The 27557-nt window shown below is 47.0% G+C and overlaps 2 protein-coding genes across 2 annotated transcripts; one reads left to right on the top strand and one right to left on the bottom strand.

Moving 5' to 3' along the window:
* Positions 1-238: 238 nt before the first annotated feature.
* On the bottom strand, positions 239-7377 carry LOC120052961 (gliomedin-like). Its single transcript, XM_039000209.1, has 10 exons — positions 7062-7377; positions 6310-6827; positions 5780-5831; positions 5599-5614; positions 4730-4843; positions 3482-3579; positions 3000-3140; positions 2064-2189; positions 1754-1904; positions 239-704 (listed from the first exon to the last, which is right to left on the bottom strand). The coding sequence occupies exons 1-10, from the start codon at positions 7375-7377 to the stop codon at positions 239-241; spliced, it is 1998 nt and encodes a 665-aa protein (XP_038856137.1).
* Positions 7378-17760: 10383 nt separating this feature from the next.
* LOC120048801 (aromatase-like) lies at positions 17761-26310 on the top strand. The gene is made up of 10 exons (XM_038995035.1): positions 17761-17962; positions 18896-18955; positions 19051-19141; positions 20219-20373; positions 20648-20827; positions 21112-21226; positions 24622-24733; positions 25122-25284; positions 25696-25937; positions 26062-26310. Exons 1-10 carry the CDS (start codon positions 17761-17763, stop codon positions 26308-26310), a joined length of 1569 nt encoding a protein of 522 aa, XP_038850963.1.
* The last annotated feature ends 1247 nt before the right edge of the window (positions 26311-27557 follow it).

Below are 27557 nucleotides of genomic sequence, written 5' to 3'. Positions count from 1 at the left end.
TACCATCAACACACCCTCAGAATACCATCAAAACACCCTCAGAATACCATCAAAACATCCTCAGAATACCATCAAAACACCCTCAGAATACCATCAAAACATCCTCAGAATACCATCAAAACACCCTCAGAATACCATCAAAACATCCTCAGAATACCATCAAAACACCCTCAGAATACCATCAAAACATCCTCAGAATACCATCAAAACATCCTCAGAATACCATCAAAACACTGTCTCAGTCATCAGAGATGAAGTGCACCACATACAGCTTCACGTAGCTCTGATCCCACACATACAGGTGTCTGTCATTGGGGCTATAGGACAGCATGGCCAGCACCCCGCCAGGGGACCTCAGGTCAAAGGTCACGTTGACCGGTTTCCCCTTCAGGAGGTCGAAGGCGAAGGTCACACGGGTGTCCTTGGTGTCGGTGATGTAGAGCACGCCACAGGCCACGAAGGCGTTGCCGGCCTTGGTCCTGGGGTAGGTGGTGTTGATGTACGATGTGACGGAGAAGCTCTTCAGGTCCAGCTGGGCCACCATAATGCTGTCGTCCAAACTGGAGGCAAAGATCAGCCACAGGCCGTTCTCATCCGCCGCAAGCTTGAAGTAGGTCTTGGAGTTGTAGAGAAGGTAGGACAGGTTGTGGTACAGAGCATTGTCGATGGCCAGGGTGTGGAGACGCTTGGACTGCATGTCGAACCTGGGGGATGGATGGAGAGATGGAGGTAAGAAATAAACAATCTACATTCCCACATTTACCTTTGCTTTCCTTAGGAACTGTGCACCACAATGCCACACCAGCAGAAGAAAAGAACAGTCTCAGGATCGTACACAGCCAGGGACATCACAGACAGAATATTTTTCTTCAAGACTTTAATTGCACAAGGCCAAAAAGCTTCACCTTGATTTCCCTCTGACAACTATCCATTGTTCTCAGACAAGTATCTAGTGCGGTAGGAGCTAAGGGATCAATTGGATTCAAGCAGGATAATTACCATCCCTTCTTTACCTGGCCAGGTTGGAGGTGCCAAACTATGGTTCTTTATCTGGCCAGGTTGGAGGTGCCAGACTATGGTCCTTTACCTGGCCAGGTTGGAGGTGCCAAACTATGGTTCTTTACCTGGCCAGGTTTGAGGTGCCAAACTATGGTTCTTTACCTGGCCAGGTTGGAGGTACCAGACTATGGTTCTTTACCTGGCCAGGTTGGAGGTACCAAACTATGGTTCTTTATCTGGCCAGGTTGGAGGTACCAAACTATGGTTCTTTATCTGGCCAGGTTGGAGGTACCAGACTATGGTTCTTTACCTGGCCAGGTTGGAGGTACCAGACTATGGTTCTTTATCTGGCCAGGTTGGAGGTACCAAACTATGGTTCTTTATCTGGCCAGGTTGGAGGTACCAGACTATGGTTCTTTACCTGGCCAGGTTGGAGGTACCAGACTATGGTTCTTTACCTTGCCAGGTTGGAGGTACCAGACTATGGTTCTTTACCTGGCCAGGTTGGAGGTACCAAACTATGGTTCTTTACCTGGCCAGGTTGGAGGTACCAAACGATGGTTCTTTATCTGGCAAGGTTGGAGGTACCAAACGATGGTTCTTTACCTGGCCAGGTTGGAGGTACCAAACGATGGTTCTTTACCTGGCCAGGTTGGAGGTACCAGACTATGGTTCTTTACCTGGCCAGGTTGGAGGTGCCAGACTATGGTTCTTTACCTGGCCAGGTTGGAGGTACCAGACTATGGTTCTTTACCTGGCCAGGTTGGTGGTTCCGGCGATGTGATAGTAGAAGGAACCGTTATGAACGGCATGGCCACACCCCTGGTAGAACTTCCTGCCGTCGATGACCTCACTGGTGGCATTCTGGAATGAGGTGATGCTCTTATACTCCTTCAACGTGCGACCTGGAGACAGATAATCAAAAAGACATTTGATTGGTTGTTGTGTGTAGGAGGTACCAGAGAAGTGCTAAAGATAATGTGATTGGCTGTTGTCTGCGTTTGCCTGGTACCAGAGAAATGCTAAAGACATTTGATTGGCTGTTGTGTGAGTTTGGGAGGTACCAGAGAAGTGTTCGGCCACCCAGATGCGTTTGTCGTTCAGCACAGCCGTGTCTTTCATCCACGTTCCGAACGTACTCTCCATCTTAGATACGTTACGGGGGTTGATCAGTGACTTGATGATGCACTCTGGGGGACAGAAGATAAAACATTTATTGTTTAATTGATTGCTAGATTGATTGGTTTACATATTCATGTTTTGTCTGAGGGTTTTTAAACAAATCCTTGAAGTCATGCAAGTCATTGTACCGTTTTTCTTATTTAGTGGTATCTCTTGTAACTTCCCAGCCTCTTTGGCGGACAGAGTCCCATCGTTTGGTACAGCATGTGACGGATCTGAAATAGTCAATGATAATCAATGAAAGTGATGATGTTAGAATCAGTAGGAGAGTTGGAGGTGGGTAGAGGAACTGTAGGATAGATAGTAACAGGCTGACTCACCCAGGGTCTGGGCAGTATGGATGGGGGGGTAGATACGGGACTTGGGTAGGATTAGTAGCAGTGTGCAGGGTAGTTACCCACCCAGGGTCTGGACAGTATGGATGGGGGGGGGGGGGGGTAGATACGGGACTTGGGTAGGATTAGTAGCAGTGTGCAGGGTAGTTACTCACCCAGGGTCTGGGCAGTATGGATGGGTGGGGTAGATACGGGACTTGGGTAGGATTAGTAGCGGTGTGCAGGGTAGTTACCCACCCAGGGTCTGGGCAGTATGGATGGGGGGGTAGATACGGGACTTGGGTAGGATTAGTAGCGGTGTGCAGGGTAGTTACCCACCCAGGGTCTGGACAGTATGGATGGGGGGGTAGATACGGGAGTTGGGTAGGATAAGTAGCGGTGTGCAGGGTAGTTACCCACCCAGGGTCTGGACAGTATGGATGGGGGGGGGGTAGATACGGGAGTTGGGTAGGATAAGTAGCGGTGTGCAGGGTAGTTACCCACCCAGGGTCTGGGCAGCGTGGATGGAAAGATTGACCCGGTGGCTCCTGTTTCTGGGGGGCCCCTGGGGTCCTTGTGGGCCAGGAGGTCCAGGAGGGCCAATGGGGCCTGGAGTACCAGGAGGACCAGCCGGACCTGGGGGGCCTAGACAGACCCAAAAGACAAGGATTTTCACAATCACATTGCATTTCAAGTAGAGCTGTCCAGGCATAAACTGGATCGACTGGTCATGAAACAGGACAGGGCTTGCCCACTAATGTTGCAACATATACAGGTACCTTAAGTGTTGTGCTAAGACCACATTCATTTTCAGTTCTAATGAAGATCTGTTAAGATTTTGCAATAAAGTTATGTGCTGAACCATTTGAGTGTACAATGGTGACGGTACAGCAAGTCTCATCATGTACTATAGGAGTCATAGTGATGTTGTAATTGTGAGGTATCTCATGTAGACAATGGACATTGTCATTTCTGTCCGTTCTTACCCTCCAAGATGACATCGTTGGACGATTGTGTATTCTCTCCTGCGGGTCCAGGGTCTCCTCTATCTCCTTTCTCCCCCGGCTCACCTTTCTCACCTGTGAAGGAACACGGTTATGGTTTTTCATATGTACAGGTGATTTACAAATCCTAGCTTGAGACATGGAATAGAACAGGAATTCATAAAGGCCCAAAAAGAAACCCGAAATAAAGACCACAATCAAATGAGTCAAGCTTGTGTAATGTGCGAGACATGGGTTCTTATATCTGAGCTACTGTTAAGAAAAGAGTTCCCACAATGTGAACTAGACATGGGTCTACTAAATCATCGCTTCCAGTCTGTAAATTCCAAGGATTCATCAAGTCAAAGCCAATCCAGTAAACCATTCCGTTCACTTCTCCTGGGCTGCTAAAATATTGTCTATTTAGTGCCCTACTTTTGAGCAGGGCCCATAGGGCTCTGGTCAAAAGTAGTGCACTATATAGGAAATAGGGTGTGAATCATGTCCTTCCCTCCTGAGGAACGCACCAGTGGGCTGATGGGAGAATGAGGTTTACAGCCCATTCAAGAGCAGCCCAAAACCACAGTCATGAATAACATTAGTTTACTGTGGGACAGAAGAGCAGTTTCCTTTCTTCCTCCGTTTCCGGATCTATGGTGTTTGAATGGAGAGAAAGCGAAGCCCACCACAGTGGAGAACATGATTCAGCATTATGACACATCACATATCTCTGGATAGATCTGAATGGCTGTCCAATGACAGTTAATTAAGAATAGGTGAAAGAAAGTGTTATGTATGTGGAGATCTGTGTGTGTGTGTGTGTGTGTGTGTGTGTGTGTGTGTGTGTGTGTGTGTGTGTGTGTGTGTGTGTGTGTGTGTGTGTGTGTGTGTGTGTGTGTGTGTGTGTGTGTGTGTGTGTGTGTGTGTGTGTGTGGGGCTTATGTGTGTATCTGGGTGCACCGTGGGGTAATTGTGTGCAAGTGTAGGTGTGTGCGTGTGTGTGTGTGTGAGTGTGTGAGTTTGCTTGTGTGTCTGAGGTTGTGTGTGTTAGGGTGCATGTTATTGACCCTGAGGAGATCTGCTCTACCCTTTCTGTTCTATTATCTCTCTCTTTTCAGTCACAGAACCAGACAGAGCCCCAGGTAACAATACATAATGGACACATCAGATGATGGACAGATAGATACAATGAGGCAGAAAATACAGAGTAAGAACGATTCTCTCTGTTACTGTAAAAGGGTCTTTCACTCCGTACCTCTCTTCCCTCGTTTTCCATCAGCCCCAGGCAGTCCGTCTAGTCCTGGGATGCCATCAGTGCCATTGTGCCCAGGCAGACCGTCTAGTCCTGGGATGCCATCAGTGCCATTGTGCCCAGGCAGACCATGCAGGCCAGGTAGCCCTGCCATACATACATTACAGCCACAGTACTTTACATGGTCAGACAGCCCTGCCATACATACATTACAGCCACAGTACTTTACATGGTCAGGTAGCTCTATCATACATACATTACAGCCACAGTACTTTACATGGTCAGGCAGCCCTATCATAAATACATTACAGCCACAGTACTTTACATGGTCAGACAGCCCTGCCATACATACATTACAACCACAGTACTTTACATGGTCAGGCAGCCCTATCATATACAAACACTTTACAACCACAGTACTTTACATGGTCAGGCAGCCCTATCATATACAAACACATTACAACCACGGTACTTTACATGGTCAGATAGACCTATCATATACAAACACATTACAACCACAGTACTTTACATGGTCAGGCAGACCTATCATATACAAACACATTACAACCATGCAAGAGTAATATCTGAAGTACAGATGCACATCCGTGGGCAAAACATTTAATAAATACACAATCTTAAGCAATATCCCAGAGATGCTCTGCAATAGTCCTTGGTATACTTAACATTATGTGGGGGTCCAGGTTGTTGTCTGTCATTTCGCCATGGTTACACCAAGTTACTGGGATATGCTTATGGGTCACTCTAGCAAAAAGCTGTGGCACGGCTAAAAAGGGTTTGAGTGATGGCTGAGATGATCAATATGAATCATTAAAGTGTTTAATCAGTTGACAACTTACCAGGGGGTCCAGGAGGGCCGGGTGGTCCTACAACACAACATAGAGAGATCAGGGGATGATAACACACTGCACCTTGACTGGTGAAAACATGTTGGAAAATGTGTGAAACTCCACTTGAATTCACTTCAGAGTTACAGTAGGGAAAGAAGAGTGTTAATTATTATTACTGTTCTTGTCATTATTGGGACATACCAGCTATGCAGACTCCCTTGGTGCTGTTACAGATATCCAACAACACTTTGACCTGGAAACAAACAAACAAACAAACCCCTTTTATTTAGGAAGAGAAGAAACGAGATGCATACAGCATGTCTTCACATTTTAGCATGTATGAACATTTCAGTAGAATACAATAGAATGAAATAAATGAAACTTTATAAAAATGACATAACAGACTTTAACACAGTTTTGTTTTTAACAAGAGTCATGAATCGAGTCTGTTAAGAGTCTGTTCATTGTTTTTCTATGACTGTTTGTTCTAGATGTAAAACACAGCTTTTTCTCTTTCAAACGGATCATGTATATAAATGCCAGTGCTTACGTCTGAGATGCTCACTACATACCTCAGCGCCCACGCACGCACGCACGCACGCACGCACGCACGCACGCACGCACGCACGCACGCACGCACGCACGCACGCACGCACGCACGCACGCACGCACGCACACACACACACACACACACACACGTATACAAAGAGACATGGAGTAGCCTAGCTTACCGGCACAATAGAATAGGTCATCATCATCATCATGTCGTCCTGTATCTCAGTCTTCTGGAAACCCTTTGTCTTCCTGTGTTTGTGGTTCAGCTCATGTCTTATCTTCTTACCCATCTCCTTACCCATCTCCTTACCCATCTCCTTCCCCATCTCCTTGTCCATCTCCTTGTCCATCTCCTTGTCCATCTTTTCCCTCAACCCGTGGTGTAACTCCTCTCTCAACTCAGGGTGTACCTCCTCTCCTGTGTCCAGTCCACCTCGCCCCGTTTCCTGCCCCTGGGTCACCTCCTGCCCCTGATGTAGCCCCTGAGTCACCTCTTGCAGGAGTTCCTGGCTCTTCTGATGGTTCAGCTCCCTCAGCTCTAGCCTCAGCTCCTCCTTTAACTCCTGTTGTAGCTCCCTCTCCAGCTCACGACTCCTCTTGTTACGGGAGTACTGGTACTCCCCCTGCTCCTTCCCCAGACCCCTTTCACCTCCTCCTGCACCTCCTCCACGCAGCCCTGCAAGCCACCCTGGGCCTAAGATAAGATAATAAATACCTGAACATGATTAATCCCCGAGGGGTAATTGTTTTATCAATCATTACATCGTCTTGGAAACCCAGAACTAGTGTCAGCAACTCATTTATGTTACGTACGTCTGTCCACGACAGATTCATCATTGCAGTATGTACACACAGCCACAAAGACAAACAGAAAACGATCAACAATAAAAGTATTGAAAACATGGCAGTTTAAAAAGAGCAGCAGCACCTCCTCTTAGCTCCGCCAGCCTCCCTGCGCCTCCTGCTGCTACACCTTCTCGGGGCACCTCCTGGAGGAACTCCACCACGGAGCTCTGTTCCACCTCCTCCAGCCTGGCCTCGGTGAGCTCCACACGGCTCCACAGCTGGTTCTGTTGCACTAGGAGCACTAGGAGAGCCACAGTGTTGACCAGTGCCAAGGCACACGTTCCGTAGATGATCACCCGCAGGGAGACAGACAGAATGGGGCGTGAGGGGAGCATCTCACACCCTCCAATCCCTCCTCCACCTCCTCCCTTCCGGGAGTCAGCGACTAGCTTCAGCATTCAGAACCGGATAATATGGTTAGAGACAGTCCAAGAAGTATATCTTCTCCAACAGAATCCCAAAACACAAAGGGAGTAAGTCTTCTTGGAAGATTAGTCCCAGGTCTAGTCTAGTGGGCTAGAGCAGAATCCAAGAAATACCCGTTCTCCTAAAGAGGGAGTCTGCAATTCCAATAGAATCCGAGAGGACAGAAGTGTATATGTCTACTCCAGACCATAGATACTGTACGTCTGAGGGAGAATCCAGGTCCAATTCCAATCCAACAGAACAGAGTATGTATCTGTAGTCCCAAACTCTACACTGAGTCTGGATGTCCAGTCCAGTCTGAAGAAGAATCTGGTCCTAGTGTTCCAAATAGAATCAAAGAGGTCCCGAAGGAGATGTGTCCTGATCTCTATGTCTGATCTGAAGAGAAGAGACTTGGTGGTCTCACTGAGGACAGAATTGTACTCCTCATTGTGTTGAGTGTGTGTCAGTTGAGGGGAGTCAGGGTTATGTGTGTGTGTGTGTGTGTGTGTGTGTGTGTGTGTGTGTGTGTGTGCACACAGTAGATTGGAGGTTGTGTGTGTGTGTGTGGGAAAGTGTGTGTGTGTTGGCATTACACAATCCTCTGGGCTTGTCTGGGAAGGGAAGAAACCCCTCGTCTGTTCAGTCACCTGATTTATATTCCACACAACCCATTCTAGAGCAACCACAGTGGGCTGGGGCTAACATCACACACACACATACACATATACACATACATATACACATATATACACACACACACACGCACATATACATATACACACACACATAATGTACACACACACACACACACACACACACACACACACACACACACACACACACACACACACACACACACACACACACACACACACACACACACACACACACACACACACAGACTAAGAGAGTCCTGAGGCTATAACTCTTTGTTACTGTACTCTTCATGTGTCCTCGTCCCTCTACCCCTGAACAATAATGTATTTGTTACAAAACCCTCCATCATGTAGATACTCATCTCAAATGGATGTATACACAATTGAGGTTTTGGGGTCTACAAGTCATTACATCACATCAACACACTAGTGAATAAGCCATTCAACCCATTTCAAACAAGTTTGTACACAAATGTGTTCACATATACAATGCTGTAGTACTTTGGTAGAGGAATTGAATTATACTGTATGTAACATGACAAAATCATAGTTATTTCAAAGATGAAAAGATCTTTAACTATAATCTCTAAAACAAAAAGTCTAAAAAGGGAAATGTCACAAATCAAGAAAAAACTATCTTGGAAATAACTGGAGGTCTTTAGACATCAACACAAATCATTGTCTGAGAAAGAGAGAGAGCGAGAGAGCGAGAGAGCGAGAGAGCGAGAGAGACAGAGAGAGACAGAGAGAGAGAGAGAGAGAGAGAGAGAGAATCACCACTATGCCATGATGAGGATGAGCATGGTTTTCCAGTACATTAGGTGCTCTGCTCCCTTCCGCATTTACACATCTCTCGCTCTCATCTCTCCCCTATATGCCCACAAGGCTCTCTACATCGCTCTGTAACTATAACAGTGACCCATTTCTGGAATTGCATTTCACCAGAAAAGTGTCATTTCTTCAGTACGTAACATTTAATCAGAAAAACAACCTGACATTTCTCTCCTCTGAGCGTTGGAGTGTTTATGAATCACTCCAGAGAAGTGTTGGCCTGAAAACTCAGTTGATCTGGGTGTCATTGAAACACAGCAATTGTTTTAGCAATATGCATATCATGAAATATCAGAAAAACATATGTGAAAACATTTTCACTCAATTCGTTGATTGTGCAATTTGGTGCTTGATTGAATAGACCCCCAAAGACCCGGTAAGTATTAGGTGAGTATTGTGTAATAACCATTTTACCATTACTCCTGTATTTAAGTGAAGAGTTGTGAAACCGATCCACGTCTTGTGCCAAACAAATGTCAGCACATGTTGAAACGTGAGTACAGATTCCTTCACACCTTCACAGACACACATATGCATGCACACACTAATTTGCACACACACACACACACACACACACACACACACACACACACACACACACACACACACACACACACACACACACACACACACACACACACACACAGGAGTTCTGATTGACACAGACAGTAACACTGAGTCTATGTGAGGTTTGATATTACAGTAAGACCTTCCGCTCTGTTCACCCAGACTCCTCCCCTGGGGCTGTAGGTCAGTGGCAGGGAGAGGAGAGGAGAGGAGAGGAGAGGAGAGGAGAGGAGAGGAGAGGAGAGGAGAGGAGAGGAGAGGAGAGGAGAGGAGAGGAGAGGAGAAAGGAGGGAATATCTGCAATGGGCTACAGTAAATGAGAGCAAACCCGGGTTAAAAAAAATATATATATAGAATAATTTTGAATACTTTATCTGGGCTTGATTGAGTTTGCCTGGCACAATGGAACCAATGGAATAGTCCAAAAAGATACCAGGCAGGCTTACGCAAACGCTCAAAGTATTTGAAAGATTTCAAATAGTATATGAACCCAGGTTTGGAGGGGAGTACAGTAGAATGCAAAGTAAGTGGAACATGGGGTATATCCACTCTACTGCATACAGACACACACACACACACCCTCGCAGTCAACCAGCTCTGGGTTCAACCTCTGTCCCCCTTACAGAGTGATCACACCCTGGGAGATACACTGCTTCCCAAGTGTTTGCTTTCGGAAAGTATTCAGACCCCTTGACGTTTTACACATTTTATTACGTTACAGCCTTATTATAAAATAGTTTTTAAAATGTTTTTATTATAAAAACTTGAAAACTTAAATATCACATTTGCATAAGTATTCAGACCCTTTACACAGTACTTTGTTGAAGCACCTTTGGCAGCGATTACAGCCTCAAGTCTTATTGGGTATGACGCTACAAGCTTTGCACACCTGTATTTAAGGAGTTTCTCCCATTCTTCTCTGCAGATCCTCTCAACTCTGTCAGGTTGGATGGGGAGCGTTGCTGTTCAGGTCTCTCCAGAGATGTTCGATCGGGTTCACGTCCGGTCTCTGGCTGGACCACTCAAGGACATTCAGAGACGTGTCCCGAAGCCACTCCTGCATTGTCTTGCCTGCTTAGGGTCACTGTCCTGTTGGAAGGTGAACCTTCGCCTCAGACTGAGGTCCTGAGGTCTCTGGAGTAGGTTTTCATCAAGGATCTCTCTGCACTTTGGTCCGTTCATCTTTCCCTCGGTCCTGACTAGTCTCCCAGTCCCTGCCGCTGAAAAACATCCACACAGCAAGATGCTGCCACCACCATGCTTCACCGTAGGGATGATGCAAGGTTTACTCCAGATGTGATGCTTGGCATTCTGACCAAATAGTTCAATCTTGATTTCATCAGACCAGAGAATCTTGTTTTTCATGGTCTGAGAGTCCTTTAGGTGCTTTTGGCAAACTCCAAGCGGGCTGTCATGTGCCTTTTACTGAGGAGTGGCGTCCGTCTGGCCACTCTACCATAAAGGCCTGATTGGTGGAGTGCTGCAGAAAGAGTTGTTCTGGAAGGTTCTCCCATCTCCACAGAGGAACTCTGGAGCTCTGTCAGAGTGACCATCCGAGGCCCTTCTCCCCGGATTGCTCAGTTTGGCCAGGTGGCCAGCTCTTGGAAGAGTCTTGGTGGTTTCAAACTTCTTCCATTTAAGAATGATGAGGCCACTGTGTTCTTTGGGACCTTCAATTCTGCAGACATTTTTTGGTTCCCGTTCCCCAGATCTGTGCCTCTACACAATCCTGTCTCAGAGCTTCACGGACAATTCCTTTGACCTCATGGCTTGGTTTTTGCTCTGACATACGCTGTCAACTGTGAGACCTTATATAGACAGGTGTGTGCCTTTCCAAATCATGTCCAATCAATTGAATTTACCACAGGTGGACTTCAATCAAGTTGTAGAAACATCTCAAGGATGATTAATGGAAACAGGATGCACCTGAGCTCAATTTCGAGTCTCATAGCAAAGGGTCTGAATAGTTATGTAAATAAGGTATTTCTATTTTTTATGCAAAAACTTCTAAAAACTATATTCTCTTTGTCATTATGGGGTATTGTGTGTGGGTTGATGAGGAAATGAATTAATATAATCCAAAATCAAATCAAATCAAATGTTATTGGTCACACACACGTGTTTGCCGGATGTTATTGCGAGTGTAGCGAAATGCTTGTGCTTCTAGTTCCGACAGTGCAGCAATATCTAACAAGTAATAAGAATAAGAATGTGGGGCCCCAGTGTTGAGGATCAGCGAAGTGGAGATGCAGTTTCCTACCTTCACCACCTGTGGGCAGCCCGTCAGGAAGTCCAGGACCCAATTGCACAGGGCGGGGTTCAGACCCAGGGCCTCGAGCTTAATGATGATCCATTTTAGAATAAGGCTGTAACGTAACAAATTGTGGAAAAAGTCAAGGGGTATGAATACTTTCCGAATGCACTGTAGTGCACTACTTTTGACCAGGGCCCATATTGTGCTAAAGAGTGAATAGGGTGCTATTTGGTACGCATCCAGAGAGACTTCACCGCTCACACCCTCCTTTAACCAACAGCCACTTGCTCTATTGAGCTCTAGTCTATACTGATAGAACAGCAATGGGATGCTGATACCGTTAAAAGGTCAAGTAGTGGCTGTGAGAAAGTTCCTTTCCTCTCCTCCTCCTACTCTACCAGTGCAGATGTCTTCCCAGCTGGCTTGGCAGTATGTTCATAATGACCAGCTGTCTATTGACCTGCTGTGTCCTAATAGCCTTCAATACCCTCCTTTCCCTGCCTCCTTTCCTCACCTCCTTTCCTTCACCAGAACCCTCCTTTCTTAACCTCATTTCCTTCACCAGAACCCTTCTTTCTTAACCTCATTTCCTTCACCAGAACCCTCCTTTCTTAACCTCATTTCCTTCACCAGAACCCTTCTTTCTTAATCTCCTTTACTTAATCAGAACCCTCCTTTCCTTACCTCCTTTGCTTCACCAGAACCCTTCTTTCTTAATCTCCTTTACTTAATCAGAACCCTCCTTTCCTTACCTCCTTTGCTTCATCAGAACGCTCTTTCCTCGTCGCCTTTCCTTCAGCATAGTCCAAAATACCTCATCTCCCCCCCCCCCCCAACCCCTGGGTTAAAGTTGATGAACAGGACAGAATGGGAACACTGGGGAACAAATCACATTGTGACCTAACTGCAGAGGAGTGAGTGGGCAAAGTGACTCTCATTCCAGACTTTGCAGAAGTCTCTCTCTCTCTCTCTCTCTCTCTCTCTCTCTCTCTCTCTCTCTCTCTCTCTCTCTCTCTCTCTCTCTCTCTCTCTCTCTCTCTCTCTCTCTCTCTCTCTCTCTCTCTCTCTCTCTCTCTCTCTCTCTCTCTCTCTCTCTCTCTCTCTCTCTCTCTCTCTCTCTCTCTAAGGTGGAGAAATCCCCCTTTTCTGCAAACCCCCAGAACAGACAGTCAGTGACGCGGTAAAAGGTTAGGGTTCAAAGGTTATGAGTGAAAGGTTAGGGGTGGGCAACAGGGACTCTGTTCAGAGGTCTGTAGTCAATGGACACAATCAACAGAAGTATCCAATGAATACAGCTCTCATTTAACGTAAAAAGCCACATCCAACTCAACATATGACTTTACATCTAGCAGTTCAGCGTGTCTACATGTTGTAGATATTTCTATTATGGAACACAGGAGAATAAATACAAGTCCCTGAGCATGGAAATTATATTTTCCTGTTTCAAAGCCAGGTCTGTTCTCAGAATAATCTCTTGTCTTCATCCGACCAGTCCTATTCAATTCACATACCCTGACAAAAATATGTAGAGATAGTCAACTGCCTAAGGATTAAGACTGGATTGACCAGAGATAGTTAACGCCCTAAAGACAAAGACTGGGTTGACCAGAGACAGTCAACTCCCTAATGACAAAGACTGGATTGACCAGAGATAGTCAACTTCCTAATGACAAAGACTGGATTGACCAGGGATAGTCAACTCCCTAATGACAAAGACTGGATTGACCAGAGATAGTCAACTCCCTAATGACAAAGACTGGGTTGACCAGAGATAGTCAACTCCCTAATGACAAAGACTGGATTGACCAGAGATAGTCAACTCCCTTAATGACAAAGACTGGATTGACCAGGGATAGTCAACTCCCTAATGACAAAGACTGGATTGACCAGAGATAGTCAACTCCCTAATGACAAAGGTTGGATTGACCAGAGATAGTCAACTTCCTAATGACAAAGGCTGGATTGACCAGAGATAGTCAACTCCCTAATGACAAAGGCTGGTTTGACCAGAGATAGTCAACTCCCTAAGGACAAAGACTGGCTTGAGCAAAGATAGTCAACTCCCTAAGGACAGACTGGATTGAGCAGAAATAGTCAACTCCCTAAGGACAGACTGGATTGAGCAGAGATAGTCAACTCCCTAAGGACAAAGAATGGATTGAGCAGAGATAGTCAACTCCCTAATGACAAAGACTGGATTGAGCAGAGATAGTCAACTCCCTAAGGACAGACTGGCTTGAGCAGAGATAGTCAACTCTCTAAGGACAGACTGGATTGAGCAGAGATAGTCAACTCCCTAAGGACAGACTGGATTGAGCAGAGATAGTCAACTCCCTAAGGACAGACTGGATTGAGCAGAGATAGTCAACTCCCTAAGGACAGACTGGATTGAGCAGAGATAGTCAACTCCCTAAGGACAGACTGGTTTGAGCAGAGATAGTCAACTCTCTAAGGACAAAGACGAGAGAGAAAGGTTACGTTAACATATTTTTCATATATTTTGATCAAGAATTTCAGTCACTGGTTTTTAGAGTGGGAACACGAATGGGAACAAAAACACAGGCTTACGCTGATATAAGGGGGACAGGGATACGATGATACACACACACACACACACACACACACACACACACACACACACACACACACACACACACACACACACACACACACACACACACACACACACACACACACACACACACACACACACACACACACACACACACACAGATATATGCGCCACATGCATGTACCTACAGACACAGACACAAAGAGACTTGCTCCAATATCAAATGCCAAAGAATCCATGGTCTTAACCATCAAATGGTCAGTGGTGTCAAGGCAAGAGGGGCCTTCCACACCATCAAAAGGAACATAAAATTCGACATCTCAAATAGGATCTGGTAAAAAAAATAATTGAATCAGTTATATAACCCATTGCCCTTTATGGTTCTGTGGTCTGGGGTCTGTTTACCAATCAAGAATTCACAAAATGGGACAAACACCAAATTGAGACTGAATTCTGCAAAATCATCCCCCGTATACAACGTAAAACACCAAATAATGCATGCAGAGCAGAATTAGGACGATACCCTCTTATCATCCAAATCCTGAAAAGAGCTGTTCAATTCTACAACCACCTGAAAGGAAGTGACTCCCAAACCTTCCATAACAAAGCCATGAGATTAACCTGGAGAAGAGTCCCCTCAGCAAGCTGGTCCTGGAGCTCTGTTCACAAACACAAACAGACCCCACAGAGCCCCAGGACAGCAACATAATTAGACCCAACCAACTCATGATTCCTGACACATTGGAAAGAATTAACCAAAAAACTGTGCAAAATAGAATGCTATTTGGCCTTAAACAGAGAGAACACAGTGGCAGAATACCTGACTGCAGCAAGATTTGTGACATGTTGCCACAAGAAAAGGGCAACCAGTGGAGAACATTTCAATTGAAGGGGCTTTACTGGCATGGGAAACATTTGTTTACATTGCCAAAACAAGTGAAATAGACAATAAACAACTGTGAAGTCAACAATCAGAATACATACAACCCAAATGTATGTTCATTTCTTTTTATGTTTGTACTTTAACTATTTGCACATCGTTACAACACTGTATAATGCCAGTAATATGACATTTTAAATGTCTCTATTCCTAAACTTTTGTAAGTGTAATGTTTACTGTTCATTTCTGATTGTTGACTTCACATTTGTTTGTTGTCTATTTCACTTGTTTTGACAATGTCAACATATGTTTCCCATGCCAGTAAAGCCCTTTGAATGGAATTGACTTGAATCAAGGCAGTCTCTCCGTCAGAACGCAGAACACAGACAGAGGACTGTTTGAACAAGGCACATTCTCCAGGCCCAGTGGGAGGTGAGTGAATTCCCAGAGTCCTTTATACTGCTGGTAGAATGGCACAGATGCCTCAGGGGGAACAGAAAGGCCCTTTGTGTTGTAGATTATACTGAGAAGGATGAGAAGATTCTAGATCAGTTAAGAACTATGAGTATAAGTGACCTGGGCCAGGGGTTTCTTCTCCTGACCCCATGACCTGACCAGGGAAAACATTGGGCCCTGCGTACAGGAGTAGGATGCCTAAAGATACGGGTCAATAGACCAGAACAAACACACACCAATGCATACACATTCACAGACATACACATACAAATGCACACAAACACATGGCTGTTTCGGCTCCTTGGTGGTAATTGGAATTTCGGACTATTTGTTTGTACCTCCACAACATATTTGATGATTGTCATAATGTCATATGAATCATCACAATGGTATGGCAGTGCTCTGGTTTTGACAGAACTAAAAGTATTTCCCCTTTAATGACATCCTAAGAGTACAGCTCTGCTTCTCCTCCTACTGGCCAGAAGTGGTACTGCTGGTGAGAGGGTCATACTGCCAATCACTATTAGCTGACGGACTTGGTTTATCTTTCTTCAACTCAATATTTGTTCTTCTCCATTAGTAAGTATCATTGTGTGCACGTCCATAGAGACAAATGCAAAGGAGCACACATGAACACGCACATATACAGTACAAATACAGGTTTGTGTAGGTGCACCATTTAGCCTGAATCCTTTAAAAAGTGTGTAACTGTAAGTCTCAATCAAGTGCACCAAGATGAAGTTATTATATATTTTTAAGCAGAGCAAAAGCATCATAAAAAGTCCTGGGCAGATTCAGATCTCTTGCCTTATCTGCTGTTGCTGTTGCTTCTCAGGGATTTGAAATCAACCATGATCAACATCTGAATACTCAGTTAAAGACTCACTACCGCACTCCAACCAAGGTGCATCTCTCTCTCTCTCTCTCTCTCTCTCTCTCTCTTTCTCTTTCTCTTTCTCTTTCTCTCTCTCTCTCTCTCTCTCTCTCTCTCTCTCTCTCTCTCTCTCTCTCTCTCTCTCTATCTCTCTCTCTCTCTCTCTCTCTCTCTCTCTATCTCTCTCTCTCTCTCTCTCTCTCATACAAGTCTAGCCTTTCAGTGACACATCACAGAGAAAACTATTTTATAGCATGTTGAGGAGGGGGACTGAGAGAGATAGACTGCAGTGATGGAGGACTGCACGAAGGCAAGTAGAGATAACACTGTCATAACACAGAACTTCCCTGTTCAGATTCTCTGAGACAGAACACAGGTGCTCCCTCCCCTCCTCTCCTCTCTCCTCTCCCCTCCTCTCCTCTCCTCCCTCCCTCCTCTCCTCCCTCTCCTTACCTCTCTCCTCCTCTCCTCCCTCCTCTCCTCCCTCCCCTCCGCTCCTCACCTTACCTCTCTCCTCTCCCCTCCTCTCCTCTCTCCTCCCTCCTCCCCTCCTCTCACCTCTCCTCTCCCCTCCTCTCTTCACCTTACCTCTCTCCTCTCTCCTCTCTTCCCTCCTCTCACCTCTCTCCTCCCTCCTCTCACCTCTCTCCTCTCTCCTCACCTTACCTCTCTCATCTCCCCTCCTCTCCTCCCTCCTCTCCTCTCTCCTCTCCTCCCTCCTCACTTCCCTTCTCCCTCCTCACCGCCTTCCTCTCCTCCTTTCTCACCTCCCTCCTCTCCTCCTCTCTTTGATGTTTGAGGAATGAGAGTTGAGGAATGAGAGAGTCCCCAGCTGCACTAACAGAGGTCAGGGGTCTTTAATGTAGTGGCTGTGGAACACTCCTCTCACAACATGTGCTCATGCTATGAAACCCGACCACCATCTACCTACTCAAGGTCCTTATGAGATGGCGGGATCTAAGATACAAGGTTACACAGAAATTGTTTAAAATCTCCCTTTTTGTTTTGACTTTTGCTTTACCCTGACCTGGCGTGTAACCAGCACGGCTGACTATAAGAGAACCAGTGAGAGTTGATCCAGAACTCAGACCATCAGGAGAAGCCGGTAGCAGGGAGTCTGGCTTGTTGCTTCAGTTTAAGAGTGTGTGTGTATCGCGTCCGTCCCTTTGAGAGATTGACCATTTACATCACCTCGGAAGCAACAGTGTTTCGTCAGTTCAGCAGCTGGTCGTGGAGTGTGTGTGTGTGTGTCATTGCGTCAGTGTGTCTACCATGTGTGTGTGATGGATCTGTTGTCGCCTGTGTGTGGACGTGTGATGGCGGCGGTGTGCTTGGACACCGTCATAGCCGACCTGTTGGTGTCCGAGTCACGGAACGCCACAGCCACCAGGTCAGAGGGCGTCTCCCTGGCAACGGGGTCCCTCCTCCTGCTCCTCTGTCTGCTGCTGGCTGCCTGGCGTCACACCGACAACAACTCTGTCCCAGGTCAGTCACAATAGACTGCTAGTTATCATTCTTATACAATAACAACAAGCTGAATTACAACAGTGTCTTGTCCAGCTACAGTTCATTATCTTATTTTGGACTAAAGTGATTCTATAATTGAACATGTTGCATCCAGAGCAGGACTGTTGGTCCAAGTCTATGCAGGGATCTTATCTTAATCCATATGATATCTTCATCTATGCTCAGAGACGGAAAAGGAAGTGAGACATCCCACTCCCTCATTTTTTTCTGGTTCATATACAGTCAATGAGCAGACTCAGCTGCTAATGCATTGGTGCCTACGGGAGAGGGACAGCCTGAGTGGGACATCTTCATTTATCCACCAACTTTGCTGTTCTGTGTGTTAAAGCTGGTACATTACAGGATGAGATCTGTGTTGTGTTTAGCTGCCTGTGTGATTCTTTGTGAATGCAGGAACATTGCCTTTGAAAGGTGCATTGTGGACAGCGCTCTACAATGCGTCGCAGATTGAGTCTTGTCCCTAGTCTGACCACAGAGTATTGGCTGCTGTCTATGCTATGTACTACTGCTACTACTGTTGTATTGGCTGGTTTCATCAGCTGTCTCCTTTATAAACTAATAACATATCATATTTGTGATGTTATGCTATGTTATGTGAACTTATGTATTGTATTGATTTGTAACGCTATGTAGTGTTATGCTATGCTATTCTATGCCATGTTATGCTATGCCATGTTATGCTATGCAACGCCTTGCTATGTTAAATTATTTTATGTGACCACTCTCCCTCTCCCTCTCCCTCTCTCTCTCTCTCTCTCTCTCTCTTGTTCTCCTCTCTATCGCTCTCTCTCTCTCTCTCTCTCTCTCTCTCTCTCTCTCTCTCTCTCTCTCTCTCGTTCTCCTCTCTATCTCTCTCTCTCTCTCTCTCTCTATCTCTCTCGGCTATGACAGGTCCTTTTTTCTGTCTGGGTGTCGGTCCTCTCCTCTCATACCTCAGGTTTATATGGACAGGTAACTACTACAACATGAAATACAACAAATTATAATCTGCTACAATAACAAATAGTAAATTGGAATAATTGATTAAATACATGTTCTATGTACAGGTATTGGCACAGCCAGTAACTATTACAACAGTAAATATGGAGACATCGTCAGGGTCTGGATCAACGGAGAGGAGACACTCATACTCAGCAGGTCAGTACCAGGCAGTCAATCAGGCAGTCAGTCAGGCAGTCAGTCAGGCAGTCAATCAGGCAGTCAGTCAGGCAGTCAATCAGGCAGTCAGTAGCAGGCAGTCAATCAGGCAGTCAGTCAGGGAGTTAATCAGGCAGTCAATCAGGCAGTCAGTCAGGCAGTTAATCAGGCAGTCAGTCAGGCAGTTAATCAGGCAGTCAGTCAGGCAGTCAATCAGGCAGTCAGTAGCAGGCAGTCAATCAGGCAGTCAGTCAGGCAGTTAATCAGGCAGTCAGTTAGGCAGTCAGTCAGGCAGTCAGTAGCAGGAAGTCAATCAGGCAGTCAGTCAGGCAGTTAATCAGGCAGTCAGTTAGGCAGTCAAACAGGCAGTCAGTAGCAGGCAGTCAATCAGGCAGTCAGTCAGGCAGTCAGTCAGGCAGTCAGTAGCAGGCAGTCAATCAGGCAGTCAGTAGCAGGCAGTCAATCAGGCAGTCAGTCAGGCAGTCAATCAGGCAGTTAATCAGGCAGTCAGTTAGGCAGTCAGTCAGGCAGTCAGTAGCAGGCAGTCAATCAGGCAGTCAGTCAGGCAGTTAATCAGGCAGTCAGTCAGGCAGTTAATCAGGCAGTCAGTTAGGCAGTCAATCAGGCAGTCAGTAGCAGGAAGTCAATCAGGCAGTCAGTAGCAGGCAGTCAATCAGGCAGTCAGTTAGGCAGTCAGTCAGGCAGTCAATCAGGCAGTCAGTAGCAGGCAGTCAATCAGGCAGTCAGTCAGGCAGTTAATCAGGCAGTCAGTTAGGCAGTCAATCAGGCAGTCAGTAGCAGGAAGTCAATCAGGCAGTCAGTAGCAGGCAGTCAGGCAGTCAGTCAGTCAGGATGTCAGTCAGGATGTCAGTAGCAGTCAGGCAGACAGTCAGTCAGTCAATCAATCAATATTCAATTGAAATATATAAATTAAGATGTTTGAATTTCATTTCACAAAAGCACTTGTAGATTACTTGTAGCCTAGATGACATATGTTATAATACACCTTTAGACTTATTTACATAGACTTGTAGACTTCGGAGAGTGAATACCAGTGTACCCACCCTCTCTGTACAGTTCCTCTGCAGTGCATCATGTTCTGAGACAGGGGCGTTACACCTCTCGGTTCGGCAGTAAACAGGGTCTGAGCTGTATTGGCATGGATGAGAGAGGCATCATCTTCAACAGCAACATGGCTCTATGGAAGAAGACCCGCACCTACTTCGCTAAAGGTGACCAATTAGACAATGACTTAATCAATTGAAAAAGATAAACATGGCATTACAATACCGCTACTTAATTGATCATAATAACTGATTCTAGATATGAAATGGTAAACCATTAGGAGAAGGTTGCTGTATTGATTTACTATTCTCATATACACAAACTAATAGAGAAGTGAGAAAAACAAAGGTGTCCGTTGTCCAGTCTGTTACTGGCAATATCTTCACAGGATACCGTCCAATAAGCTGTAATAAACTGCTGTATCTCCACTGTGTGTTCCAGCTCTGACAGGGCCTGGGCTGCAGAGGACAGTAGACGTGTGTGTCTCGTCCACCCAGACACACCTGGACGCTCTCCAGGGGCTGGACGGACTGATGGGTGGACAGGTGGACGTCCTGAGTCTACTACGGTGTACAGTAGTGGACATCTCTAACAGACTGTTCCTAGGGGTTCCTCTCAACGGTGAGCCACACCACAGCCTTTTATACTCAATAATACTTTACCCAATATAATATAATACATTTGTATTTTATAAGCACATAATATACATTTATAAACACATTTAGGGAACTTTATTTTGACTTCAGGTCATCAGGTTTTTCCATCTCTAGTTGGTAACTCACAGCCATAAAGCCACAAGACCCTGAACAGTATCTCTGAACATCAGTTATGTAAGAACTCAACATTACTTTCCTTTTCTAGTGGGACGTTATTCCACTTGATAACATTTGATTTGATATTATTAGAGAAGGAGCTGCTGCAGAAGATTCAGAAGTACTTTGACACGTGGCAGACGGTGCTGATCAAACCAGATATCTACTTCAAGTTGGACTGGATCCAGCAGAAACACAGGAGAGCAGCGTAAGTCACACAGTTACAAACAGTTAGCATCATTACCAAGGCATCCAGAACATCTAATATTAACAGTTTAAGGATTATATATAGAATAGGGTAACACATGGATAGTCCATCTGTAGATACTCTACACTTAGAAAAAAAGGTGTGATCTAGAACCGAAAAGGGTTCTGAAAGCTGTCCCCATACGAGAACCCTTTGAAGAACCCTTTTTGGTTCCAGGTAGAGACTATCAGTAACGTGTCAACTAACTATCTACTAACCGGAACCCTAGTCCTAACCTCAACCCTTATCCTAGCCCTAAAATTAACCTTAGTCCTAACCTTAACCCTTATCCTAACCCTAAACTTAACCCTAGTCCTAACCTCAACCCTTATCCTAGCCCTAAAATTAACCTTAGTCCTAACCTTAACCCTTATCCTAACCCTAAACTTAACCCTAGTCCTAACCTTAACCTTATTAACCCTTATCCTAACCCTAAACTTAACCCTAACCCTAATCTAAGCCTTTTTCTAAACCTAACCCTAACCGTAAACTAGGCAAGCATTTTCTTATCAACAGATTTGTTTGTTGAAGGTATGACCATCTGTAGAGCATCTATCTGGACTATACAAATAAAGACCTAAAATAGAATAACTCTGCCCCTCTCTGGCGCTCCACGTCTACTCCCTCTGCCCTCTCCGGCGCTCCACGTCTACTCCCTCTGCCCCTCTCCGGCGCTCCACGTCTACTCCCTCTGCCCCTCTCCGGCGCTCCACGTCTACTCCCTCTGCCCCTCTCCGGCGTTCCACGTCTACTCCCTCTGCCCCTCTCCGGCATTCCACGTCCACTCCCTCTGCCCCTCTCCGGCGCTCCACGTCTACTCCCTCTGCCCCTCTACGGCGCTCCACGTCTACTCCCTCTGCCCCTCTCCGGCGCTCCACGTCTACTCCCTCTGCCCCTCTACGGCGCTCCACGTCTACTCCCTCTGCCCCTCTCCGGCGCTCCACGTCTACTCCCTCTGCCCCTCTCCGGCGCTCCACGTCTACTCCCTCTGCCCCTCTCCGGCGCTCCACGTCTACTCCCTCTGCCCCTCTCCGGCGCTCCACGTCTACTCCCTCTGCCCCTCTCCGGCGCTCCACGTCTACTCCCTCTGCCCCTCTCCGGCGCTCCACGTCTACTCCCTCTGCCCCTCTCCGGCGTTCCACGTCTACTCCCTCTCCGGCGCTCCACGTCTACTCCCTCTGCCCCTCTCCGGCGCTCCACGTCTACTCCCTCTGCCCCTCTCCGGCGCTCCACGTCTACTCCCTCTGCTCCTCTACGGCGCTCCACGTCTACTCCCTCTGCACCTCTCCGGCGCTCCACGTCTACTCCCTCTGCCCCTCTCCGGCGCTCCACGTCTACTCCCTCTGCCCCTCTCCGGCGCTCCACGTCTACTCCCTCTGCTCCTCTACGGCGCTCCACGTCTACTCCCTCTGCCCCTCTACGGCGCTCCACGTCTACTCCTTCTGCCCCTCTCCGGCGCTCCACGTCTACTCCCTCTGCCCCTCTACGGCGCTCCACGTCTACTCCCTCTGCCCCTCTACGGCGCTCCACGTCTACTCCCTCTGCCCCTCTCCGGCGCTCCACGTCTACTCCCTCTGCCCCTCTACGGCGCTCCACGTCTACTCCCTCTGCCCCTCTCCGGCGCTCCACGTCTACTCCCTCTGCCCCTCTCCGGCGCTCCACGTCTACTCCCTCTGCCCCTCTCCGGCGCTCCACGTCTACTCCCTCTGCCCCTCTCCGGCGCTCCACGTCTACTCCCTCTGCCCCTCTACGGCGCTCCACGTCTACTCCCTCTGCCCCTCACCGGCGCTCCACGTCTACTCCCTCTGCCCCTCTCCGGCGCTCCACGTCTACTCCCTCTGCCCCTCTACGGCGCTCCACGTCTACTCCCTCTGCCCCTCTACGGCGCTCCACGTCTACTCCCTCTGCCCCTCTCCGGCGCTCCACGTCTACTCCCTCTGCCCCTCTACGGCGCTCCACGTCTACTCCCTCTGCCCCTCGCCGGCGCTCCACGTCTACTCCCTCTGCTCCTCTACGGCGCTCCACGTCTACTCCCTCTGCCCCTCTGCGGCGCTCCACGTCTACTCCCTCTGCCCCTCTCCGGCGCTCCACGTCTACTCCCTCTGCCCCTCTCCGGCGTTCCACATCTACTCCCTCTGCCCCTCTATGGCGCTCCACGTCTACTCCCTCTGCCCCTCTCCGGCGTTCCACGTCTACTCCATCTGCCCCTCACCGGCGCTCCACGTCTACTCCCTCTGCCCCTCTCCGGCGCTCCACGTCTACTCCCTCTGCCCCTCTCCGGCGCTCCACGTCTACTCCCTCTGCCCCTCTCCGGCGCTCCACGTCTACTCCCTCTGCCCCTCTCCGGCGTTCCACGTCTACTCCCTCTGCTCCTCTACGGCGCTCCACGTCTACTCCCTCTGCCCCTCTCCGGCGCTCCACGTCTACTCCCTCTGCCCTCTCCGGCGCTCCACGTCTACTCCCTCTGCCCCTCTCCGGCGCTCCACGTCTACTCCCTCTGCTCCTCTCCGGCGCTCCACGTCTACTCCCTCTGCCCTCTCCGGCGCTCCACGTCTACTCCCTCTGCCCTCTCCGGCGCTCCACGTCTACTCCCTCTGCCCTCTCCGGCGCTCCACGTCTACTCCCTCTGCCCCTCTCCAGCGCTCCACGTCTACTCCCTCTGCTCCTCTCCGGCGCTCCACGTCTACTCCCTCTGCCCTCTCCGGCGCTCCACGTCTACTCCCTCTGCCCTCTCCGGCGCTCCACGTCTACTCCCTCTGCCCCTCTCCGGCGCTCCACGTCTACTCCCTCTGCCCTCTCCGGCGCTCCACGTCTACTCCCTCTGCCCCTCTCCGGCGCTCCACGTCTACTCCCTCTGCCCTCTCCGGCGCTCCACGTCTACTCCCTCTGCCCTCTCCGGCGCTCCACGTCTACTCCCTCTGCCCTCTCCGGCGCTCCACGTCTACTCCCTCTGCCCTCTCCGGCGCTCCACGTCTACTCCCTCTGCCCCTCTCCGGCGCTCCACGTCACCTCATTATGAGACCTGGACTCCATCACTTCACTGATTCCTCCCTTATATCTGTCACTCCCTTAGGTTCATTCCCCAGGCAGTATTTGATTATGTGTTTCATGTCAAGACCCTACTCGTGTTTTGTATTGCTTCATTTTCATTGTTTTATTACTCACCATCTGCACCTGCCTCTCCAATCCCACCATCTTTGTTACAACAATGAACACCTAACAGCACATTTCACACATGACAAATACACAATATACATATAAAATTCTACCAAATAATGTTTTATTTAAATATATACAGCAATACATTAAAGTTTAAAGTATTAGTGTTAATGTATAACTCTGTTGTTGTGTTGTAGTCAGGAGCTGCAGGATGCTATAGAGAGTCTGGTCGACCAGAAGAGAAGAGGTCTACAGGAAGCTGACAAACTGGACCACATCAACTTCACTGCAGACCTCATCTTTGCACAGGTCAGTCCCTGACCTTGCCGTTACCCTATCCCCAACACTAACCCAAGCACAGGTCGCCTCCACAACTTAAAAACTGCCTTAGCCCACTGAGACAAAGATCTAGGCATTAGGCAGGGCCCAAACCCAGGCTTAACCAGGGGTGGGGTCAATTTCATTTCAATTAAGTCAATATACATTTATGGAACTTTAGAATTTCAGTTAACTTCCTGAATTGACTGAATTGAAATTGAATTGATCCTAACACTGGGGCTGACCCCAGCCCATGTCCTTTGCACAATAGTATCATCTATCCTGTTTCCACTTTCTTATGTTAAAGCATGTAGAACAATAACATAGCCTGAGTAGCCAAAGTGAGTCAACTAATCTGACTTGTGATTGTGTGTTTCAGAGCCACGGGGAGCTGTCAGCTGAGAATGTGAGGCAGTGTGTATTGGAGATGGTGATAGCAGCTCCAGACACTCTGTCCATCAGTCTGTTCTTCATGCTGCTGCTGCTCAAGCAGAACCCTGACGTAGAACTACAGCTCCTAGAAGAGATAGACACTGCTATAGGTGAGTCCCCACTTCACAATCTGTTAACATAGAGCTACAGCTTTTAGAAGAGATAAACACTGTTAAATTCTGTCTTTGTGTCTTTGAGCAAGGTACTTAATCCTAATTGCTCCTATAAGTCGTTCTGGATAAGAGTGTCTGTTAAATGACTCAAATGTATAATAGGTCAGACCTTCACAATCTGTTAACATAGAGCTACAGCTTCTAGAAGAGATATACACTGTTATAGGTGAGGAACCTCCTGCTGCAGCTTTTCTCTTTTTACTAGTTATAGGTCAGGACCCATCAAACCCAGACAACTACAGTACTTTCCAATTGAACTAAACCCTCTCATTTGATATTTTAGGGGTTCATGTAGCTATATTGAATATGTGGCAGTTTGAAGACCATCTCCCTCCTCTCTCAATGTAGGTGATAGGGAGCTCCACAACTCTGACCTGCAGAACCTAAGGGTCCTGGAGAGCTTCATCAATGAGTCCTTAAGGCTCCATCCCGTGGTGGACTTTACCATGCGCCGGGCACTGTCTGATGATGTCATCAGTGGCTACCGGGTGCCGAAGGGGACAAACATCATTCTGAACATGGGCCGCATGCACAGATCAGAGTTCTTCCTCAAGCCCAATGAGTTCAGTCTGGACAACTTTGAGAAAAATGTAAGAGAATAATCAAGACTATCACAGGGAGAAATTCATCTGCACCCTGAGGTGTAAAGAATTTGACGAATTTATTAATTAATTTATTTCTCTCTGTCGCTCTCTCTCTCTCTTGCACTCTCAGATACCTAATCGTTTCTTCCAGCCTTTCGGGTCCGGTCCTCGATCCTGCGTTGGCAAGCACATCGCCATGGTGATGATGAAATCCATCCTGGTTACGCTGTTGTCACGGTACTCTGTGTGTCCTCATGAGGGCCTGACCATAGACTGCCTCCCACAGACAAACAACCTATCACAGCAGCCCGTGGAGGAGGAGGGGGAGCCTCACACCATGAAGTTCCTCCCACGACACCAAGCCAGGAAGCAGTCTTAGAGCAGGGCTCAGACACTGGTATTGCATCCCAAATGACAACCTATTCCCTCTGTAGTGCAATACTTTTCACCAGGGCTCACAGGGCTCTGGTCAAAAGTAGTGCACTATGTAGGAAATGGGGTGGTATTTGGGACAAAGATTGCATTTTAGGGCTAATCTTAAATTAATACTTACTTCCCATATATGTAATATGTCAGTATTTTATTCATATTTGTATGTTCGTTATTTTGTACTTCAAGTTATTTTGTGACGTTTTCTATGATAATAGGTTATGTTCCACGAGCACATGTCTTTGTAACCAATGGTATCTGTAATAAGAAAAGCTTGTTGATTCACACACCATTGTAATTATAGAATCTGAACTGTACATTCACACTTTTGAAACTAAATGACACTGAAGTGAAAATAAATGGCATATATTGTTATATTGAATCTGTTCAGTTTATTCATTAGATGTCCTTGGACCCATGGATGTTATAACTGACTGTCCATGAGATCAACATGATATTCTAAACATACGTTGAAGCTATACAGTTTAAACAATGAAGCTATAATTTGGGTTATGATTTTAGACAGTTGAACTAAGCTCATGAGACATTTACAGCCTTGTATTATTGTTCATCATTGCCAATCTTTAGGCGCGCTCATTTAACCCCTTATCTCCTGTATAGGAGTATGCCCTTCATCTTACTGTCTCAGTGAGAAGGGAACAACAGGTTCCTGTTTTGCATATTTGTCCAGAACATTTTTGCTTCTTTAATATGAGCGATTTGGTGAGTTAGATTTCCATGTATTATATAAAACATACTGTAGGTAGCCCTAACCAACAAAAATATAAATGCAACATGCAAAAATGTCAACGATTTTACTGAGTTACAGTTCATATGACAAAATCAGTCAATTGAAATGAAATCATTAGGCCCTAATCTATGGATTTCACATCACTGGGCAGGGGCACAGACATGGGTGGGCCTGGGAGGGCATAGGCCCACTGAAGAGCCAGGCCCAGCCAATCTGAATTAGTTTTCACCCACAAAAGGGCTTTATTGCAGACAGAAATACTCCTCAGTTTCATCATCTACCTGGATGGCTGGTCTAAGATGATCCTGCAGGTGAAGAAGGTCATGCATTGGCGTGGTTACACGTGGTCTGTGGTTGTGAGGCCGGTTGGATATACTGTCAAATTCTCTCAAACGTCGTTGGGGGCGGCTTATAATAGAGAAATTAACATTAAACAGCTCTGGTGG

Source organism: Salvelinus namaycush, chromosome 1 (assembly GCF_016432855.1).
Source record: "Salvelinus namaycush isolate Seneca chromosome 1, SaNama_1.0, whole genome shotgun sequence".
Classification (NCBI taxonomy): Eukaryota; Metazoa; Chordata; class Actinopteri; order Salmoniformes; family Salmonidae; genus Salvelinus; species Salvelinus namaycush.
This window is presented reverse-complemented; position numbering and strand designations above follow the sequence as displayed.

What these genes read in the sequence shown, in the direction of transcription:
- LOC120052961 (XM_039000209.1), bottom strand. Translation starts at nt 7,377, where the DNA reads ATGCTGAAGCTAGTCGCTGACTCCCGGAAGGGAGGAGGTGGAGGAGGG. An exon ending in TGACCTATTCTATTGTGCCG is followed by an intron (nt 5,832 to 6,309) that starts GTAAGCTAGGCT and finishes GTTTGTTTCCAG; the next exon opens with GTCAAAGTGTTGTTGGATAT. An exon ending in GGAACCACCAACCTGGCCAG is followed by an intron (nt 705 to 1,753) that starts GTAAAGAACCAT and finishes TCCATCCCCCAG; the next exon opens with GTTCGACATGCAGTCCAAGC.
- LOC120048801 (XM_038995035.1), top strand. Translation starts at nt 17,761, where the DNA reads ATGGATCTGTTGTCGCCTGTGTGTGGACGTGTGATGGCGGCGGTGTGC. An exon ending in CCGCACCTACTTCGCTAAAG is followed by an intron (nt 20,374 to 20,647) that starts GTGACCAATTAG and finishes TGTGTGTTCCAG; the next exon opens with CTCTGACAGGGCCTGGGCTG. An exon ending in AGAGATAGACACTGCTATAG is followed by an intron (nt 25,285 to 25,695) that starts GTGAGTCCCCAC and finishes CTCTCAATGTAG; the next exon opens with GTGATAGGGAGCTCCACAAC.